The sequence below is a fragment of the Ruditapes philippinarum genome, unplaced genomic scaffold, assembly GCF_026571515.1.
Source record: "Ruditapes philippinarum isolate M1 unplaced genomic scaffold, ASM2657151v2 ctg930_1_1_1_1, whole genome shotgun sequence".
Lineage (NCBI taxonomy): Eukaryota > Metazoa > Mollusca > Bivalvia > Venerida > Veneridae > Ruditapes > Ruditapes philippinarum.
The window spans coordinates 136,521-159,982 of NW_026853372.1; the positions used below are offsets into that span (position 1 = coordinate 136,521).

General features: G+C 30.8%; 2 protein-coding genes across 2 annotated transcripts; one reads left to right on the forward strand and one right to left on the reverse strand.

Annotated features, from left to right (window-relative positions):
* Window positions 1–8,378: 8,378 nt before the first annotated feature.
* LOC132736662 (sarcoplasmic calcium-binding protein-like) lies at window positions 8,379–11,263 on the reverse strand. The gene is made up of 4 exons (XM_060723848.1): window positions 11,212–11,263; window positions 10,379–10,419; window positions 9,306–9,403; window positions 8,379–8,877 (listed from the first exon to the last, which is right to left on the reverse strand). Exons 1-4 carry the CDS (start codon window positions 11,252–11,254, stop codon window positions 8,439–8,441), a joined length of 621 nt encoding a protein of 206 aa, XP_060579831.1. The 5' UTR covers window positions 11,255–11,263; the 3' UTR covers window positions 8,379–8,438.
* Window positions 11,264–20,023: 8,760 nt separating this feature from the next.
* Window positions 20,024–22,218, forward strand: LOC132736663 (sarcoplasmic calcium-binding protein-like). Its single transcript, XM_060723849.1, has 4 exons — window positions 20,024–20,229; window positions 20,580–20,620; window positions 21,075–21,172; window positions 21,695–22,218. Exons 1-4 carry the CDS (start codon window positions 20,175–20,177, stop codon window positions 22,131–22,133), a joined length of 633 nt encoding a protein of 210 aa, XP_060579832.1. The 5' UTR covers window positions 20,024–20,174; the 3' UTR covers window positions 22,134–22,218.
* The last annotated feature ends 1,244 nt before the right edge of the window (window positions 22,219–23,462 follow it).

Genomic DNA, 23,462 nt, shown 5'->3' on the forward strand with positions numbered 1-23,462 from the left:
GAACATTGGTCATCTCGAATGAAAAACTAGGTCACTGGAGCTAAAAATAGAAAAATCTTGTTAACACTCTAGTGGCTACTGTTTTGATCCAAATATCCTGTAAATTGGTCTGAAAGTTTGTTTTGATGATTTCTAGGTCAAGTTTGAATATAGGTCACCTGGGTAAAAAACTAGGTCACACTGCTCAAATATGGATAATCCTTGTTAACACTGTCGTGGTCACATTTTTGACTCACCTGTCATGAGACGTGGTCAGAATGCTTGTCTAGGTAATTGTTTGGATGAGTTTGATGGGTCAGGTGAGCGATCTAGGGCCATCATGGCCCTCTTGTTTTCAGTTCTGAAAGGCTTACAGAGGCCTTTCACTACTTTCTTTAGCTTCCTTTTTTAGTCCTGTCTTTCAGGCTTCCCAACATTGTTTGGCTTTTGTGACATTTACTACTTGAAAACTATTTAATTATCTTTAAATTTCTCCCTTTATCGAACAGAGATTTAAAATAATTTCTATGTGGTTTTCTTTTACATTAAGATTTTAAATAATTAATTATTTTAACTTTTCTCCAACTTCGGTGAAATAAATGTACACTCTTTGACACGACATGTAACACTTTTACAATGTATATGGAGTGATAGTATGCAATAAAACCGATCGGTCAATTTTTTAAGTCTCCCTTACGAGAGGTTAGTTTGAGTAAACAAAACGAATACCACAATGCACATCCAGCGTTACTTGAGGTGACCTTTCGTGTGTTTGAATCGAAATTGAGATAAAGTATCGTTTCTGATTACGTGCCATTTACTTCGGAATACGATAATTACCGACAAAAGGTGGTCATTGAATATTCAAATGTCTCGGGTTAATATTGCCAAATAATATAGAAAGATTAAGAGATATTTCTTTGTATGGGCAAGTATGTTTAACCTTATAGAGATGTTGAATTGTGATAAATTTGACTATAAAGGGCAATGAAACAAATGTGTTCTATAATCTATGAAGATGATCAACTGAGGCAAGTAATGGGAACCGAGGCGTTACCTAACAGATCAATAATTACGATAGACATCTCTCATGTTGGTACGAGATAAAAAATTTATCAATAACAGTTATTTGACCCCATAGGTTATGCACGGACAAGGATCTACGACAAAAGTATGACCTCTCCATTATTTCATGGATCGTCGAGGGCCCGACACATGTATTAAGGACGATGATTTCTTAATTTTGTTGCTAACTTTGACATAATTATCTTATGCGAAACTTGACAAAAATGATAATGAGATGTACGAAATATATTATAACAGTATCAGTATCGTATAGTGTTTAAAGTCCAAAAGTGGTGATGTTGGAATGTGCATTTTTTTACTTTTACAAAAAAGAAAAAGAAATAATAATAATAATAAAAATAAAGTTGTTTTTATGATAAAATTGTATGGGATGAAAGTAAAAATGCTATTTATAATAACCAGAATTGTGTAATGTTGAAAAATTGTTAGAACTATTGTATTAAAGGAAATGCGTGTTAATGATTGCATATTTCGAAAATTAAATATTTTGTACGATAAAGCATTTGATATTTTTGGTAAGAAGTGTTCAATTGAAAAAGTAAGAAACATGAAAATAAAAGAAAATAAAAAAGTTCCTACTTAAACAAAGAATGCGAGATGGTACGGCGGAATTATAGAATAGCTTATCGATATTTTAGGAAAAAACAAATCTTTTGAAAACACACTGATGGTAAAATCTTAACGCAACTGTTATAATTTGCTTAAAGGAAAGCTCGTACAAAATACAATATAAATCAAAAAGAAAATCTACAATATTTAGCGAAACTTCAACCTAAAAGAATTTGGATAGAAATACGTAAAATAAAAAATAGAAAATCAATACTTTAGTGACATTAGTAAAGAAGAAATTTCTGAACATTTAAAATCTTTTTTTTTCCAGTAAACAATTTATTTACCAATGATCAAACAGAGAATAATAATTTGGCTGAGGCTTGTTTAGAAGATAATTTTATTTTACAATTAGAGTTTACTATCTCAGAAAATGAAAATGGAAAATCGTCATTAAAGTGTTTGTTCATAATTTAATTGGTGAGCTTTTCTTAGAGTGTAAAGATATGATAAACCTTACGGTTTGTAAATTGTTTAATTATATTATACAAATTGTGTTTATACTGGGACATGTACAAAAGGTAATATTGTTCCCGTGCCTAAGAAGGGAAATTATGGTGATGTATATGTAACTTTAGAGGTATTACTTTAACATGTGTGTGTGTGTTTTTGTTGTTGTTTTAAATATTTTCACTTATGTTAGATTCCGGCCCCATGTTTCAAAGAAAAGATCAGGATCAGGTGATCCTGATTTTATTTTCATTGTTTTATAAACTAAAATTGATTGTTTTATGCTAGAATTAAATGGTACATATTCAAATTGTAAATAATTGCTTATTTGCAAAGAAACCAACCAATTTTGGGATAAAATCAACTAAAAACTAAACAAAAATAATCGAATCAAAATGAGGATCAATTTTAGGATCAAGATCAAAATTTGGATCAACTATAAAATGCCCATTTCTTGTAGAAATATCAATAAATTTATTCTAAACTTACATAAACATGCTATCTTTAGTCCACTTTTATCAATTAAATATTGAATATTTAATCTATGATGATAAATAATGGAGAGTATTTGAGTTTTTAAATTTGATCCTGATCTTGATCGAACACGGGGCGAGGGTAGAAACTAATAATTTGCTGTGAGACTATAAATTTGGTTTTCGTAAAGATAAAAGCACTAAAGACTGTATTGTTGCTCTTAATCCAAATATAAAAGATAATAAGAAATGAAAATAAAACACTACGAGTATATTGTACATTAAGTGATTTTCGTAAAGCTTTTTAAGTTTTAGTTAATAAAACACGGAGCGTCTTCTAGAATTGTAAATATGTTAAAAGGCATGTAACATGTGTAAGAGTACACGGTTCCTTAAGTGAAATTTTCGACTATAACACAAGAGCCATTATCACCTCTGTTGTTAATATCTTTTTTATAAATGATATGTATGACTTTTTATACGATGACAAAATTGATACTAGTACTTTCTCTATTGAAGATTTAAAATTATTGCTGATGATATTGTGTTGCTCTCATGTACAAAAGAAGGATTACTTATATTATTAGACAAATTATATTTATTTTGTCAAAACTGGGGAATAACTGATAACCCCAACAAGTCAGTTGTAATGATATGTACAAAAGGGTCATAGGCCTTCAAATGATGTTTTCCTTTATTGAGACTGGTTTTATAACATTGTAGTTTTGCCTTTTGTGATGAAATTTTCTATCTCTGTTTTTATCATCCTTATTTTGTATTATTGTGAATGGAATAAATGCTTTGTATTAAATTGACTGCATTTAAAAACTTCTAAAAATTGTTAAAAACTTTGGATACTTGGGTGTAACAATATCCCTGAACGGTAGCTTTAATGAAACATAAAAAGCTTGGTTTAAACAAGCCTTTAATGCTTTCATTTCATTTAACTCGCTTTTTTGATAATTTTGTCATTGAATGTTTCTTAAAAAAAAACTGCTTTGCCTATTCTTATCTATGAGTCTGAAATAAAAGACTTTCATAATTCACCGAATATTGAGTGAGTGCATAAATATGGAAAGCCTTGACTGTCTTATGCGTTGTTCTGTCACTCTTTCTTTATACGATGTGCACTCGTGAATATATTATGTGGATGCATCCTTATATGAATTCAACTGAACCCTAATATGAATTCAACTGAACAATATATGATGTCAATATGTCTTTATATGATGTCGACCAATCATTATACGATGTGCATTTATGAATATTATGTGGTAGCATCATTATATACAGTCAACGTATCAATATATTATGTCAATCTTTCATTATACGATGTGAATCCATTATTATACGATGTCCATTTATGAATATATTATGTGTTAATGTCGTATAACGGAGAGAGAATTCACAGATGTTTCATACTTTTAATATACAAATACACAAGTGTACAACTGAAGTACCAAATTCGAACTGCCCAACTGGACATTTGAGAATAGTATATATAATGACCGCCTGCAATAATGACAACTTATAATTATATACATGCACGCAATTTTAGAGTCACACACAGCACTTTCGTTAATCATTTTGACATACTATTACTACCCAGGCCAGCCTGCATGTACTTTGCAGCATAATATACATAAATCAATGTCATGTTTTACAGTTCACATTATGAAATAAAAATATGAACTTGTAAGATCTTTTTGTTGTCATTCTTTTTGAATATAACATGTATGACTAATTAACCTGTGTAATCATCTTTACGACATTAACATCATTATATAGAGTCAACTGATCAATATATTATGTCAATCTTTCATTATACGATGTGAATCTATTATAATACGATGTGCATTTATGAATAATAGCATGTGATAACATCATGATATGTAGAGTCAACTTATCAATATATAATATCAATCTTTCGTTATACGATGTGAATCTATTATAATTACCGCTGCTTTATATGAAGTGCAAACATCACTATGTCGTGTGCTTTTGTCATTATACTGACGGGGTTAGATTTACCGGGTTATATTTTACTTTGCACCGTTCATGGAGGGGACTGTCTATATCCCAAGTTGAAGTACACGTGATAAAATCTCAAGACTTGATGAAAACCCGGGCAGTTCTAAACTGCTTACGAATTGTTAAGTTGACTGTATATAAAGACGATACTTCATATTATAGTGTTGTTTTGATCGATATAAGAATGGTTACACATAATATAGTCATTAAAGCACATCGTATAATGAAAGATCGACATCATATAAGGACACAGTTACATCGTATATTGTTAAGTTGACTCTATATAAAGACGATTCTTCATAATAAGTGTTGTTTTGACTCTATATAAGAATAGTTCCACATAATATATTCGTAATTGCACATCATATAATGAAAGACAGACATCATATAAAGACAGATCGACATAATATAGTGTTATTATGACTCTACATAAAGATAGTTCCACATACTATATTTATTAATGCACATCGTATAATGAAAGATTTGCATTATATGACACATTTACATCATATATTGCTCAGTTGACTCTATATAAGGATGATTCCTCTTAATAAACTGGTCTTTTGGCTCTATATACGGATGGTTTCACATAATATACTGAAAAATGCACATCGTATATTGACAGACTGACATAAAATAAGGAAACATTGACACCATATATTGTTGACTCTATATAAAGATGGTTCCACATAATATATTCTTAACTTCACATCTTATAATGACAGACTGACATCATATAAGGACAGATTGTCATAATATATAGTCATTTTGACCTTATATAAGAATGGTTCCACATAATATATTCAAAAATGCACATCGTTTAATGATATATTGACATCATATAAAGACACATTGATATCATATTTTGTTCGGTTGACGATAGATCTTAATATATATTAATGAGTGCACATTGTATAAGGAAACGTTGACTCAATATATTGCTATTTGGACATGGCAACGTTTAGGTTGCTGTCTATACTTTCCATACATATAAATTATGAAGCAAGTATAAGGTTTTAGGCAACAAACATGTCATGCGACCGTATATGGTGATCTATTGAGAGTTCCCCTTCTTGTTTTACGTAAGATTAATATTGTTAAGTTTTTCTTTTAGGATTGCTAAGAATCCAGAAAAAGTTTTGTATAAAATACTACTGGTCTTGGCCAAATACATTAAAGTTTAAATGTTAATGAATAACTCACAACAGAATGTTATAAAAAAAACTGTCTAAAAGTCTGTCTCTGAAACTGCCATATGCAACTTTAGCTAGAGAAACAGCTGGTAGCTAATTCCAACTGATTTCAAACATATTATTATATTTCTAATTTTCTAGTATTTATTTCATAACCGTGATATTATATATTTTATAAAACTTTTCTAGTGCTTAGATATTTTATTAATTTGTTTATATGTCAATAATTATGTATGCACGCCATTATTGCTTTTGTCAATATACATTATGTTTGTGCCTTAATAAAATCTTGAGTCATACATCCAATGTGTAAACTTCGAAACCCATTATGTACATGTGTTCGTTTGGTATTGTAGCTATTTGTTACACTCTGACGTCACATAAGGCTATATTGTTAATAAATCAACATAGTAATGTATAATGATGACTGTTATATACATTATCTATGTAGAAACTATCTTATATTTTATCTTTATTATCGTAAAACATATACATTTTTCTAGGATGATGACTTTTATAAACATACTCTTTGTAGAAACTATCTTATATCTTATCTTTATTCTTGTAAAACATATATATTTTTCTAGGATGATGACTGTTATATACATACTCTATGTAGAAACTAACTTATACCTTATCTTTATTCTTGTAAAACATATATATTTTTCTAGGATGATGACTGTTTTATACATACTCTATGTAGAAACTAACTTATACCTTATCTTTATTCTTGTAAAACATATATATTTTTCTAGGATGATGACTGTTTTATACATACTCTATAATGTAGGAACTAACTTATACCTTATCTTTATTCTTGTAAAACATATATATTTTTCTAGGATGATGACTGTTATATACATACTCTATGAAGAAACTATCTTATATCTTATCTATATTCTTGTAAAACATAATTATATATTTTTCTAGGATGATGACTGTTTTATAAATACTTCATGTAGAAACTATCTTATATCTTATCTTTATTCTTGTAAAACATATAATAAAATTGAATTCAATATGACGTGAGAAAAGAGATCAACAAGAAAGGGCGAAATTCAATGAACGCACCCTCCAACAACAGTTGCGGACAAAAGGACGAAACACGGACGGGGTGTTTTATTAACAAGACTTGAAATGTAAAAGTATTTATGACGTCATACAAGGACTTACTTTGGAAAAATAATAAACAATTGTTAAACTCTTGTGATTTCTATCAAGTTCTATATTAAGAGTTTCATGTTTGACATGGTACAGATGCGTTAAATACCTTGACTTACATGTGTTTTGTTCTAGAAGACATTGAGTTTGAGAAACTAGCTGTTATAATTTATGAATAACAACGTTTTTTCAAACAGACGGTTGGTAGTTTGCTATCGATCACTGTACCATAAACGTATTTTTTCAAGGTTTGAAGAATCGATTTCTTATCAAATGTTTCAAGAACCGGTCACTACAACATTATTAACGATTGCCGTGAGCGAATGTGCAATAACACATTCATAACTCTCAACAATAGTTTACCACGAGCATCCTCTTTGTGAGCTACGCTAATGCTGTGCACGTGAAACTTTATATAAGGTTACACGTGTGTGATAAATTCGACCATAAATTTGACGTTTGGATAGTGACAATATTCTTTATGTCGTTTTTAACAAATATGTCACATACAAATTTGTTCGTTAGGCCGTCAAATAATACAAATTTGTAATAAATTGTATATAATACCTTAGTTTTTTCTATAGTGATAATGCAACAATCAATTGTATCATAGTTCGGAGACCTTTCTGTTGAAAATGTGGCTGGGTTAAATCGTATACATATACATGCACAGTGCGTTAACTGGAGTGCGGGTATTAGTTACCCGCACTCCAGAGCATGCCCATTGATTGGCTCATTTTTGCTGGGGTTTACATATTGTGACGGCAGAAAAAGGAAAAGCGACAGAAATGTCATATTCAGATGTTCGTTCTTTGGTTCATTTTTGCCGGGGTTTCATATTGTGACAACAGGGAACGTGCTTTTATGTTTGACTATGATACAAAAGAGAAAGAACACCAAAACACTCGGGAATCTGATTTATACTCGGGGGCTACGCCCCCTCGTACATATCAGATAGCCTCGTGTTTCGGTGCTCTTTCTATTACTTATTCTCTTATTCTTTGTTGTACATTCAAAGAGCTTACATCTAACCGCAACATTTTTGTATCTTTATCTTGAAAATTACTTTTACTGGAGAGGAATTGATATAAGTATTGTTTTACTTGTTTTCCAATCCAGTCTGAATTACATTGTTGTGCAATGTTTGTAAATGTCATTTATGTACAATTTATTGAATAAATAAAGTTTAAACTAATTAACTTCTATCTTTCTATCTCTGGAGAGCAAGCATCGCAACTAGATGTGAGGGTTGGTCTACTCTGGTCACGTAGGTATATTACGTTGCCGCTAAGACAAAGTTTAAGTATCGTCTCCCTTACGCTAAATATGATGATGACGTAGATAAATGTGAAAATTATTATTATATGTGCGTTTAAACAATAATAAAAAAAACATGTTTGCTTTTAATCTTTCAATGAAAACTAAAAGAAAAGATCAGTGAAATAACAAATGTTATCTAAACTCCAGAATCTAATGCGTTTTTGAAAATATCGGATTTTGACTCAACGTCCTCTGTTGCAAAACGAATAAAGCTCGTGATCATCTTATGGACAGGAATCTGATCGTTTCTAGGTTGAAAGCTATAGAATAAGTCCTCGTCTTTCGTTATATCATTGTGTCCTCCGGCAACCATGTCCATCAGTAATTCACTTTTTGAAAGTGAATTGTCCTTGTTTAAGTCTATCACGCCGCACCATTCTGTTATGTACATGCGCACTAATTCAAAGAAGGCAATTTTGTCGGATTCATATCTTTGTGACATCATGTCTACAAAGTCATCTTTAGAAATGTCAGTGTTATTATTTAGAACAATCGTGTTCCATATCCAGTCCATTCTTTTAGTCATATTTTTCAGTTGTTGATCACTTATGTAGTCAAGACCTTTGAAATAATTCCTGTCAGAAAAAGTATGTTATTAAGTTTGGTGGTTCATTTAATCATCTTTCATATAAGTGTCACTCTGAATACTTTTCCTTTTGGATCATAGATATACTGTTTACAAAACTAAAAGAAGTGAAGGAATACTGTCAAACATTCTATAACTTCAATATGACAAAATATTTCTTCAAACAATAGATTAATAGCAAAAAACTTGTCTTCTACAATTAGCCTTATACATATCTTTTAGGCATATTAATGACAAGAAATTTCAAATATAATTGACCTGTTACACAATTCATGAAAACTTTATTATCCATTAACAGTTTTCGATGGATGGTAATTATTAGATCATAAAATTTAAATAGATAGCGCGGAGATGCGGCTTTGCGACATCCGCTGCAAAAAATCGCTTTAATTAAATATTAATTATTGTGCAACTTACTCAAACAATACAGGATCAGCAAGTGATAGCATTCCGTCATGGTTAAAATCGTTTAGTTTATACCACTGCTTCCACTTCTCGATAAGGTAACTACTCGCCTAAATATTGGAGACGATAATTTTAAAACATAAATTCAGTAATTCGTTTTATGCTGAATCATGAAATGAAACATAACAAAATAACTACAAACATTAGTATAAACATGATTATTCCCTGAATATTTACATAAAAATATACAAACAATTACTATACAAATAAAACATTTTTATATTCAAGAAAATGGTTATAACGGAAGGCTTAGTCTTATAAAATTCTTATCATTTTTAGTGTATTTTCATAATGTGTCGAGTTTTCTACTATATCAAAATGTATGGCAAATCGGGAATATAAATATATTGGAAATAGATTCGAAAATGTGTAAAAAAGTTGGAAACTGTATAACAATGAAAATGACTGAAAGTATAGTTAAAATGTAATGTTGTAGCTAACAAAAACATAATTATGTCGAAAAATTGATCTAGTCATTAGATCAGATAAATCGTTGTGTTTCGGATATGTGAATATGAACATGTTTGAAAGTAACGGCATTATCTGTATCAGTGATATCTATGTTGCCAAAGAGAAGAAACATTTTGGAACAGCATGGATGTGCAGACTGACCTATCTCTATTGCTTGTGGCAAACGTTTATCATTTGATTCCATTAGATGACGAACTAATAGGTTAAGTCGATTTTTTCCCATTTTTTTTGTAAATGTTTACCTCATACGCAACTACTGTAGACAAGAATTCAACACTTTGTTTATGGTCAAACTGGTTACACTTATCATGCTCCTACACAACTTTCATGATAACGATGATGTGGTTAGTACTTTTAGGAAAAATATATATGCATTGAATTGCTAAAACTATATCAGTGTTTAAATCATTTTAACGTATAATCATATTGCTCTTCAGAACTTCTCTATGGAATCACTAACATCATGTGGACAGAGACTCATTTTTGAGGGATAACAATTTATTATGTATTCACTATCAACTCAGAACTATCAACTTAGAACAATATATAATTACCTTGATTTGTTCTGGTTCGGCCTCGACAGTAACCACATTGGCTAGCAAAGAAAATGTAGAAATAATGTTGTCGAAGAACAACCTTTCATGACATTAATGCTAATGCATCAGTGGTGGGGCGCGTTTTAAATTTCTAATTGTAATTTATGGCGACAGAAACGTTACAATGACATATTTATTTGTTCTGCAGTTATATGTCCATTTTAAATAAAAGTTTCTTATTAAGATTTATTTAACAGTTTTTTGTTGATTTCGAATTGAAAATGTATAAGATAATAAAGATGGTGAATAGCATTATTAATATTCTTGAACGCGAGATTGTTAAGATTTTTCTCTTATATAATATTTGCATCCCAACACTAGCATAAATCACTGAAGTCCATGAAAACGTGACTTAATTTTAACATGATATAAAATAAAGCAATTATACTAATTATGATATCAATGAATAATAGAATATTTAAGTTTTTAAATACGCTTGAAAATCAAATTCAATGTGCGTTAAAGTCAAGAAGATTAAATTTAGAACTAATGGCACCCCACAATAGACAAACATGCACATAAGGGAATTAAAACTAAAATGTAAAAAATAAAGATAAATAAATAAAATAAACCGAAACTTGTCCTTAAAAACAAACATTTTCATTTACTCTAATTTTAGTATTATTTGTTGAATTTAAGTATTTAAAAATCGTCATATAAATGATTCTTCTACTGTCAGAAGAAGAAGAAGAAGAAGAAGAAGAAGAAGAAGAAAAACGAAGAAACAGAAGAGAAAGAAGAAGTAAAAGTAGTGGAAGAAGAAGAATTTATAAAATGTAACTGTAACTTACCGTAGAAACACAGAAACAATACGGCATAAATTATGCAATTCATCTTACGATGTTCTTTGTTAAAATTGTAACTATGAACGAATCGTTTATATACTAGCTCTATATGTTAATGTGTTGCATGAATATTTTATGTATTTAAAATAAACGTGTTTAAAGACCCATCCCACAATTCATTTTGTTAAGAAACAGAGACGAATTAGCATTAAGAAATGTCACTAACGAAAGAAAAGCGATATAAGGAAACCACCATTGCCTTACCAATACACTTAACCTAAAGTGTTTTTTTTTAAATATCAAGATGAAAAATTTAGGTTATTAAGTAAAAATTGTGAAGCATGCACGGAAGAGCAAAGGAAGACTGGTTTTGTTCTTTACTAGTGGAAAAACTAACTTGTTCGGTTACAGCAATGTGGATGTTTACTTGTTGGAAACTTGTTTTGAGAGGTTGTTTGAATATATTGATATTTTCCTCAAAAGTACAGCATACAATAAATGCAAAAAAATCATGTTTAATGTATACAAACGTCTATGAAATATATGATTTACCAATATACAATTGGCTTTATCGTTTATCTTTTATTCAGAAAACTAGACGTAAAAACCAAAATATGAATTTCACAGAAGGCACCACTCATCACTTTTCAAAATATTCAATGGCACAAAACCAGCTTTGGAGCCGTTTCAAACCAAACATTTCCTTGCAAAACCGATAAAAGCCCATTGAGTTAAATTGATTGTTGGAAAGTTAAACAGGGTATTTATGCTTTATTTCTACGGAAGTGACTGATTGAATCAAACTAAAGCTATTCTTCTTATATGTATAATTTTACATGCTAGAATTACACATTCTGACCTTTGGATTGGTGTCGATGCTGCATCTTATAGAGCTTGATATGAATAATTTATTATGCAACATTTCCTACGTGAATGCCATTATCTTGCAATTTTCGTGATATTGAGATTGGTTTGCCTCAATTCCATCCTAACCCCTGAACTCTTAACGGTATTTAACTTGCATTCTAAAATTAAGGTGACACAGTTGTATCAGCTCATTTAGGCCTACTTGTCCGACACGGAATGACCAGTAATGTCTCCGTGTCGTCATTAAACCAAACCAAACAAGCAAACAAAAGCTCAAATAAAAGTTAACATGTATAAACTTAAATAAGTAATTTTTTTGTCCCTTGGGATTTTGTTTGTCTCCGTTTGATTACACCCATGTGCAATGTAGAGAACAAGATGTACCAGTATTCTAGGGAGTAGCCAGTATTTTCCACCGTCCTTTGTAAACATAAAAACATACAATTGCTTTTATCTTCTCTCAAGTGTAAAGTCACTATTAACAAAAGGACATCTTGCTTTATTGTATTGTGCTTTATACTTTGTTTTCGTACACTAATTAAAAACCTCATTATGTAACATATTGCTCACATGTGTGATGGTTATTACGTGTAACACACCTGGTAAAATATAGCAGTTTAACTGAAACAGAAACATACATGACGAATATCAAATTGAGTAAACATGTAAATGAATGCTGCTTACATATATTAAACATAAAGAGTTTGTTAAACATGTGGCATTAACAGTCTCAACTATAGTCAAGCATTGCTTTGAACATTGTAATTAGTACATGTAAGTTTGTTAAAAATATTCTTTTAAATAGAAGCAAATACTGGCTGTGTTGTAATATGAATACACGCATGGTTTATTTATTTGTTTGATTTTAGGGCGCATCAACACATTACAGGTCATATCGCACCGAAACAGGTGATTTCGGCAAACCCAGGGTGTTACAAACTTCAAACCAACATCTGAGGTCACAAAATCCTCACCTGTTTAAGCTAACAGATGCATGCATTCCAGTAATTTGAACCCATTTAGTCGCCTCTTACAATATCACAGGGATAAACACTGGTAATTAGTATAATGCATCAACCGATAAAGGCAACCATTCAGCCACATGTCGAATATACACATGCGATTTTTCATGAAACTAAAATTATCTTACTATCGTGTTTGTCTTTATTTGGAATTTTGGGTTCTAATTCAAACACCTTTACAGAATACGAGTTAAAGTTTGCTTCGTTATTGTAAAAACAAGAAATATCAGTGATCACATGTGTCGCCTTATCATAGCAAAAGCATATTGCAGGAGACAAATGAAAATGAAAACCATTAACAGGGCAAAAAGCGTGTAATATGCGCAAGAACTTGAGCTACCGATAGATCCTTTAAAGTATCATTGAAATTACGCTAGTGGTATAAGAGAAGTAGTCCAGACAAATTTCAAAAACTAAAATCATTAAATGGCAAAAACTCTGACAAAAAACATTTAACTGGAAAATGCCTACGTAATGCACAACTAATATTCTTACTGATAATTCCTGTAAAATTTGGATGAAATTGTACCAGTAGGTTTTGAGGAGTAGTCCAGACGGACATACAGATGGACAGATAGACAAACGACGGAGAAGTGATCCCTATCTGTCGCCACTACTCTGTAGACGCAACACGAAAAGCACAATCATCCAGAAATATATTAACGCGTGTCCACAATGTATTCAAATCATTTGCGGCAAAAGTGTTATCTGTTTTGTAATCTTTATAAAGTTCTTTTTTTAAACAATATTGCTCTCTATTTATTATTTATTGATTTCTAAATATTTGAAGTGAATCCTTATGTCTTTCTGTAGAAACATGACGAATATACACGTGTCATTGAGAAATTTTAAACGGATGTTCACATTTTTTGTTTGCCTACATGCGTGCATGCGTGTGTATGTATTTAATTAAAGGGCAAAACGATATTTTCTATAAACAATGTTTGTAAATGACTAGCATGAACGATTATGACTATTGAAGTAAATATTACGGTCTTCGAAATTATGGATTATACTCATATACAATCTGGAAAAACAAAGGCATTTAAAACAACAATCTGAAGCTTTAAATTATCCAATGTAACTATAGAGTGGCACAAACAAATAACATTAAGGTATATTATCAAACAGCTGTTTGATAAATTATGCATACATAAAGATAAAGGGACAAAAGACACATTAAACAGAAAAAAAGATATTTCATTATTTAACGTCCTTTTAAAATATACATTACGTTCATATATGGCAAAGTGTACAATTAACAATTTTAATACCCGAACACCGAAACGGAGAAATTAAAGGGGGCGCCTATGGGTAACTAGCTTCATGTACAAAGCTGGAAAGCAACATGTAGGTTGCAACGGTATAAAAACACATGGAATATTTCCCTTAAAAGAAGAAACATAAAATAGTGAAAATAACAATCCCTAAAGAAAGACCAACACGGTATAATTGAAAATGTTGCAGTCTCGGTTTGATTGAACCTGTTCATGGACGGTAATGTTAAGTGCAAACTACCGTCCACACCTTAAGCCCTATTATCCACGAAGGTGTCTGTTCCACGAACAAAATAGTTTTTATGAATAACCGGCTGAACGGCTATTCCTATCATTTTGGAAATGCTTATACTTGTATAAAAGCTTTATATGTAGAAATATGTTAAAATATTGACATTGTTTAACGTAACATGCGTTAGATTAGTGATAAAATATTAAAATAATATTGTTTTAAAGACACCTAAAGGTACATTCAGCTTCCCTATTGCAAACAATCGATTCGCATGGTATACATAATATGAATGTATCTGAACAAACTTTGAAACGTTCTGGGTCTTTAATCTGATATACGACAATATTATGTTGTAGAACTTTTACGACCATTTAGTATATATTGGGTAAGTATACCTTCGTTCATGTATTTGTGGAAAACAGCGCTCTATGAAGAGAATGGCGTATTTAACGGTTACTGTAATTTTTGCTTTCTGTTTTAATGGTAAGTATTGCAAATTATTTCACAATAACTGCTGGTTTTCATTCAATGATTGTTTTGATAATCAATTAAACAAGGATTTTGAATTAGTGTATATAATATAAAACAAGCTGCGATCTGATTGACGATCATTGTAAAATAGATAAATAATTCTTTGTCTAAAAGCATGCATGTTCTTTTCCTTGTGTTTTTTTTACAAATTACTTTGTAAAATAAAATATTTTGTAACTTTACAAAGATATTGAATCCAACAATCGGTTATTATTTGTAATTTAGCAGAAAACAACTGAAAATATGAGAAGGTATGAGGACATATTGTATTGAAAAACAGATTACCATATAACATATAAAACATATAATTTGTTGCTCAAATTGAATAGGAATTGCTAAATAAATACATTCAGGTCATAAAAAAAGAAATTTGAATTCCAAACATTTGATTGCAGTGCTGAATAAGGAAATTTAATATTATATTTCTATTTCTTATGTTGTTTTGGATATGTTAGACTGTTTGTTTTGTTTGGTCTTACGGTGTACTAACACATGATGATTTTGACTAACGTTGGTGTTACAGTCTTCAAGCAACATTAGCGTTCAAAACAGCTTCACCTGCTTTAGATTAGAGATGAATTGATTCCATTAATTCGATCCAATGTGATCGACTCTTTCTAACACACATGTATAAACGGTGGCTGCAATTAGTTCTGATACCTTCATCCTTAAAGGCAACTCCTCATCCATTTTTGATTTTTGATATGTAAAGCTATTATCTATCCTTACACACATACAAATCGGAATAAAATAACTATAATTATGGAACAAAATGGAAACTTGTGACAAAAACTATGAATTCCATGGATTTCCGTCTCTTTTTTCGTAGTTATTTTCTGTTTTCAGCAGTCGTTGTTTGTAGCCCTGGTGGAAACGAGTCAAACAAGGTATTTTCCAGATAATACAACCATCTGCCAGTATCTTTTTTGATATGGTTTCCATTACATACAATTTTAATAACTCTTATAATTATTCTTTTTAAAACATCTTCTGCCATATTGTACCAATTATAAAATCTTGTATAAAATGCAGAAATGCACAGAATTCGTTCTTTAACTTCATTTTTACTGTTATAACAGTATCATAATAAATGTATGTATATTAACTTATGATTGGACAGGGAACATTAAATAAATATAATGTACTTTCTATATACTTTCATAGGCGAACCGTTATCTTATCGAAAAAGTGGGGACAGTGGCATACATTTTGTGATACAAATAAAGATGGAGTACTTACAAAGGACGATCCTAAATTATTTGTGTTAGTTCAACTAAATATGAGTTAGATAAGACGACAATTCAATAATTAATAGTACCGTTCCTTTAAGTCATACAATGTCAAATTGCCAAATACAAATATCATTATTTTTTACTACATTCATATTCCTTAAACTAATTATAATAATGATATCAAGTGCAACACTACGAAAAGTTTCTATTCACGGTGTTTTTGCAGATAATAAACAAGTGATTTACCGTTATACGCACTAAAACAACATCAAAATAATAATTAGATAACAGAGAGAATTCATATTGAACTAGAGTTATCAGCTTAAGATATTTTCTTACAGGGACTTTTACAAAGGTCTTGGTTACCTCAGTGATGACCAATTGCAGATGTTAATAACTACAATGAATCGTCTATGGAAGACTTTTCTTTTCGATTACAAGACAGAACTGTCTGGAGATGATTTTATAGACATGATGACGCAAAGATATGAATCAAACAAAACGGCCTTCATTGAAATGGTACATATATATCAGAATGGTGCAAAGCGATAGATTTGGATGAAGATACATTCCTTTCGGAACATGAACTCGTTTTGAATTTTGTTGCTCAGAGACATAATAATGTGACCAAAGACGAGAATTTTTTCTACACATTTCAGCCAATGAACGGGCGGGTTGCAATAGAAGTTGTCATTGGTAATTTCATTCGCTTTGCAACTGAGAACGATAAGTCTAAAATGGACATTTACAAAAATGCAGTGGATTCCGGTGTTTAAATCATTATTGCTATACTGAAGAAATAAATTCAATTTACTAAAGAAAAATCATTATAATTGCCTATTGCAGTATCAGCATATAAACATTCATGTTGTTAAGAGCATATAAATTATTTCAATATTTTAATCTTTACAACCAACACGCTATCATGCTATACAGATTCTTGGGATTCAAATCGCAGAACAAAAAGAGGTAAAGACTTAACTTTCCGAACTGTCAACTTCACCTATATCTTATATAAGAGCTAGTTTTAGTGCATATAATTTTCTGTATTACATTATCATATTAACTCAAAAATAGAATCTAGAATAAAAAACGTAGTTTTCCTATTTGAAATAACTATCACGACTATCATGCACTTAGAAAAAGTACTGATTTATAAACATGTAACTATGATAAATGGGTCGCCCGTCATCGGAAATGCATAGGAAATCAAGGACAAATTATTCCCCTACCCCCCCCCCCCCGCCAAGAAAAACAACAACAATGAGAAGCGTGTGCTAATGATGTCATGACGTCGGTGTGCGCCGGGTTTGTCTATGTAGCTGAATTTAAACCATTATAAACGTATTCCATTTCCTCTTTGCACAGAAATGCACAGCAAATTTACATACATTTTGAACGATATTTTGGTGCAGCATATATTTTTTAAAGTTAAAATGAATGTAGCTATTTAATTTTAAAAGCAAAGTCCGACTGCCAATGATAATAAACAAAATATTGTTACAGTAGGAAAGATTGATGTTCTTTCAGATATAATAATATACAGCTACATAAAATGATCAATTTGACATTGTCAAGCTAAACTCTGAAAGAAAGTTATATCAAAGAATACAACACATGCGTCAAATGTATTATATCATTAGTGAGATTTAAAGTATTTTATTTTATCTGTCACAGGCTAGTATAAAATGTGCATGTAATAAATGACACATTCAAGTTTTAAACATGTAGATATCTAAATGATATTGAATGAAGTTTCACGTATCGTATACGAGAAACGAGAAAAAAACTTTCACTTCATCACATCATAAACGAGGTCATCAAATCATGTGAAGTCGTTTAAAGGTTCCGTTGCCCACAGAAAAAATAGAAATAGTAAAGATGTTTAATAAGTCATAATAATTTCCTAAAAGGACGTTCTCATCCCGAGTCATATTTTTAAAATTGCGTTGCCAACAAAAAAGATAACCAAAGGTAGTAACAGTGCATAATGTATCAGTCATACAATATTTCACGATATCATGAAGTTGATACACTTAACAAGATGCCAGCATACGAAAGTGTTAAAAAATAAAAAGAGTAGAACGACATGTTATCATCGCCCGGTGACAGCAGTCAGGTTCGGTGAACATCAAGCAGGTAAAGTCCGTCTTTGAAGAAACACCAGAGAAGTCTAAACGTATACTATAAGGAAGCATAACTAACAAACCTAGTATTTTATTTCTAGTTTCTACATGATGCTGAGGTTAAATTAAAAATTATCACTTCACATCACTTCACAGTGTAAAAACACATAAAAGCTTCTGATTTTAGTAGGTGAGTTGCTTTCGCCAATTGGATGAAAGATCGGAAAGTTATAGCGGAGGGTTAAAAGTTGTTTGTATTGACGAAATTCAATTAATTTAAAAGCTCGGTTAAAATACCAAATCGTCGGTTAATAAGTTGCAGTTAAAATACCATTTACTATTTGGACAGCTTTGTGGTCGTCAGGAATTATTGTTGTTGAGACAATTAACAATGCTCTCTAACTATACAACTTAAAGAAGAAACATGTGCCTGCGTTAACGAGAACAATGTACAGAGTTTAACAGACGTTTCAGGGGAATTAATTCATGCTAAAAAAAACACCTGGCTAAAAAAACTAAGTTTTTAATATGTGGCTCCACTCACTCTTCTGACATAAGCCTGACTTTCTTCCTTATCATTAACCACCGAAAAGTTTAACATTTCAGTCGAGCTTTAAATTGAAGACATTTCAATGCAACACTGTTGTCGGTAACTTTAAGAAACGTTTGGACGTTATCTTGCAACAGAGTGGACGTCATCTTGAGCATATATTGTAAAACTTCACATTGAAGTGAGCCATTTAAGTTAATTTGTTCATAGTTTGTATTGAGTTAAACTTGATTGCATTTTTATCGATTATAACTTTCATTGACAAGTACATTTCATAAGTATAACCGTTACGGCAAAATAGTAACGGACATAATGAATTATCTTGTATGAATGCAAACTTCATAGTAACATTTCTTTCTTTTACAGGTCGACATAACTACCAGATATATTGTATATTTACTGTTGTAAAAAGATATAGCATTCATCTTAAAAACATTCCTCATTTTCCAATGTCTGAAAACATCAATATTTGTTGTTTTCTATCAATATGTATAAGATGCTACTTAAAATGACAATATGTTTAATGCAAAGTATAATCATTTATAAATTGTGCATGTAAGTCATTCATTGTATCCAATGAGAAAATGGTCAATTACAGAAACAACATAAAATTCTTTTCGGTAATTTTGTGATATGTGGTCATACAGCTGCTAAGTACAATTAATGTCACAGGGTGACTTTCAAGCTTTAGTAGACGGCAAAAACCCCAGGTACCAAATCATGCGTATTATTTTAGTTACGAGTAGAACCACCGACTCCCCTTTTCAGGAGCTGGATAGATTATCTAAAATCCGAATTGTAGCAGCTGCTAAAAGATAAAGCTAATTCCAAAACAGTTTAATGATATGTATATTTTGATCGTTTGAAGATTCACTTTTTTATTTGTAAAAGGAGTGTTGTATTGAGTGGTATCGTTCTATCAACATCACTCGCAAATGTAGATAAACAAAGATTATGCGTCATGTATGGTGCGAGTTAAGAAGAAACGTATTTTGTCAGATTTAAGAGTCTTTTGATCTAAAATGTAAAATATTTTCCAGCTGCAATATTTCAAAAGTGTCACTCGAATTTCAAGCGTATATTTTGGACTACTGTTCTTTTGTGCAAATCATTTACTAGGAGCATCGACTGCATGAGGATGATGGTACATCTAGTGGTTCATATCGTTATAGCTTTGAGTTTATATGGTAACTTTTTTATTTTCTTCACGAATAACAGTGTTTCTTAAAATTTACCATTCATGTTTAAAATTTGAACTATTTGCTGAAAAAGAGTTTAAAGATCGATTTTAGAATCTAGGTTTTTGGTATTTTTTTGAATTATAACGATTTATGATTATATGATTTCTTTTAGTTTTTTTTGTATTCATAACAAATCAGAAAAAAGGTTGCAATGTTATTTGTGGATTTTGAGAATGCTTTTAAAGAAAGTTAACAAATTATAAAAATAATGATAATAAGTGCATGTTATTGTATTATAGAAAAGACATTATTGAATTTTTGTTCTTTATTTGTTTTTTTCAATTTCTTACTTGTAGCCGCTCTGGTAACAACCAGTGCCGAACCAACCCCAAGAAAGGTAGATATATATTTGTTACTTTATCGAATTACAAACTACACATTATTAACTCATTGTATAATGAATGCTGCTCTGGGAATCTTAATTAATGATTGTTTCAACTAAATGTTAGATTGAAGATCCACTATTTATTTCAGTTTAATATGTTTATTACAATGCAGTTATAATCAGTCTACTATGAAAGGATGTAAAGGTAATGTTGCAATGCAAATATGGTCTGCAAATATTTTTCAGAAATCATGTTTTTATTACATCAATTTTGTATCGAATTAATTAAAACAGTCGATTAAACGTATCATTGAAAGCAATTTGTTAAATAAACCTTAGCGAAAAAGGTTGCTTTCTAGTCTATGGTACTCGGTTGCATATCAGTAAAACATAATAACAAGTGCTAGATCTGAGACGTTTTTGACTTTCTATATTTTAAAATATGTTCATGACTTCATGTTTTCAGGCGAACAGATACCTTATTGAGAAGTGGAAAAAGTGGTACACATTTTGTGACATCAATCATGACGGAGTGATATCAGTGGGTGACCCTAAACACTTTGAGTATGTTTATTTACATATGCATTGCATCATTTGGAAGCTAATTAAGATCAAATGCAAAATAATCTGATCTTATGCGCAAGATACCTATAAATGATCTGGGTCTGTAATGATAGCATAACACAACAAATGATTCAATAATCAGAATTTCCTTTGAAGTGACGAAAGTAAGTACTTATGCTAAGTTTTCTAGTCAATCTTTATGTGAAAAAGTCGTTGACGGTATTCAAATTCAATATACTTAAAGAAGTTATATTTTTTATTAGGAAACATTCCCCTTAGTATTGTTATATTGTTTTTATAGAAACAAATGAAGAAAAAAAGAGATGAAAAAAAAATAATAAAAAATAAATAAAATAAAATAAAAATAAAGAGTAAAAAAATCAAATTTGTCAAATGTTTTGTCATGAATAATTTTGCTTAAAACATAATGTAGCCTATGCAATAATATAAATAATATATAATACTGTAAAACGTGTATTACTGTATTAAATTAAAAAACACTATAGTTTACATTTTCAAAAGGACATTTTACAAGGGTAATGATTGTTCAAGATATGGAGGACGGAAAACTTCATTGGAAACAATGGTTCAACTATGGAAGGCGGTCCATTTATTCAACAAGACGGTAATCTCTCAAGCTGAATTTGTAGGAACAGTGAAGCAACAGTTTGAAACAAATGATGCTGCTTTCTATAATTTGATTCGCATGTATATGTCTGAGTGGAGCAGATTTATAGACTGTAATGGGAACAACTTACTGTCTAATGACGAAGTACTAACCCTCTTGTTTGCTATGGGACACAACAACACAGCTAAAGATGAAGAATTATTCTTCTCCTTTCCAGATGAAAATGGAGAGATTCCTCCAGCGGTGGTAGTTGCCAATTTCTTGCGCTTTGTATTTGACAAGGATAAAGCAAAGCCGGACATATTTAAGAACTCTCTTGATTCTGGTATCTAAATAAAGCATATCATTGTGTGTTCTTTTCTTCAAAAGTATAATGCAAACGAATAAGTTGTCAAAAAAATTAAAGAAATAAACTAGATTTCATAACGTGTTCTTTATATACATTAAACATAAATTTACAAAATGTTTATTTAAAACATGCTATTTAAAAATTAAAGATGTATTTAAGGATGAACGATTGGTTTAATGTATATGTAATATCCTTTTATCAGAATTATACGTCATTCAGCGTGCTTTCAGTCTGTGGTATTTACTTTCATATTGTTAAAAAGATGTCTGGTGGTGAAAAGCAAATAGGGATCTGAGTAAAGGATGTTCAATCTATTTCATTTTAATAGATTAATACAAATATATGAGTTGGTCCCCGTGGTCGAACGTCTAAAATCGCAGTTTACAAAGCAATTTTGCTTTTGGCTATTGGTACTAATCCCCTCAGAACCTTTGGATTATGTCATGTAAGGAAGCTATCGAACTAACTTTTTGAAGGTCAGTCGTTCTACTCTACTCAGGTGCCAATCAAAGCTTGTAAAAAACGCACGAAGGGCAGGTGAGGTTTCCCTCCACCAGTCGTCGTATAACATGTTTCTTTAAAACCACCGAGAATAGAAAATCAGTCATCTATTATATGTTCCAAAGCTAAAAGTATTTCTGAATAAAGAAACTGTGCTTCTGTTTTTAATTGTATGCCCTTTAATTTACAAAAAAAATAATTTCTGATAAATATTGTATACAAATAAATGCCATTACAGATCATTTGTTGCTATGTATAGTGCCAGTTGTCTGACAGTTGCCGATTCAATAAAAGGTTTCACCAAGACAGCCTATTTGTACAATAAGAACTAGTTATTATTAGGACTTTTCAAAATCTGAATAAACCCTGAGTGTACAGTAACATATATATTATCACTTAACCCTCGGCTTGCTAGCGGCGACGGAATCTACCCACCATGCGACCTAATGATCGGTGCTGTTTGATATTTACTAATGTCATTTTTCAGTCTATTAAAAATGATGAATTACTTTGTTCCGATGAGAGTATCAGCTTAGCATACTTAGCGATGCAAATTTAACAAAACGTATAAAATTGAATTAAATATGTGTAAACAAATCAGGAAATAGTGATTGTCAAATAGTGAAAGGCAGAAAATTAATGCAAAAAAATGTGTGTTTGTGTAAAAGCGCCGGACGGTGTAAGCGTAACAGACAATAGCTTATAATCAAGCACAAATAAAGCAAAATAAGTCGACGAGAAAACAAGGTGATATGACAGACAACTAGCTTGACTTAAAAAAAACTAATCCGGGATAAAATAGAATTTAGAAG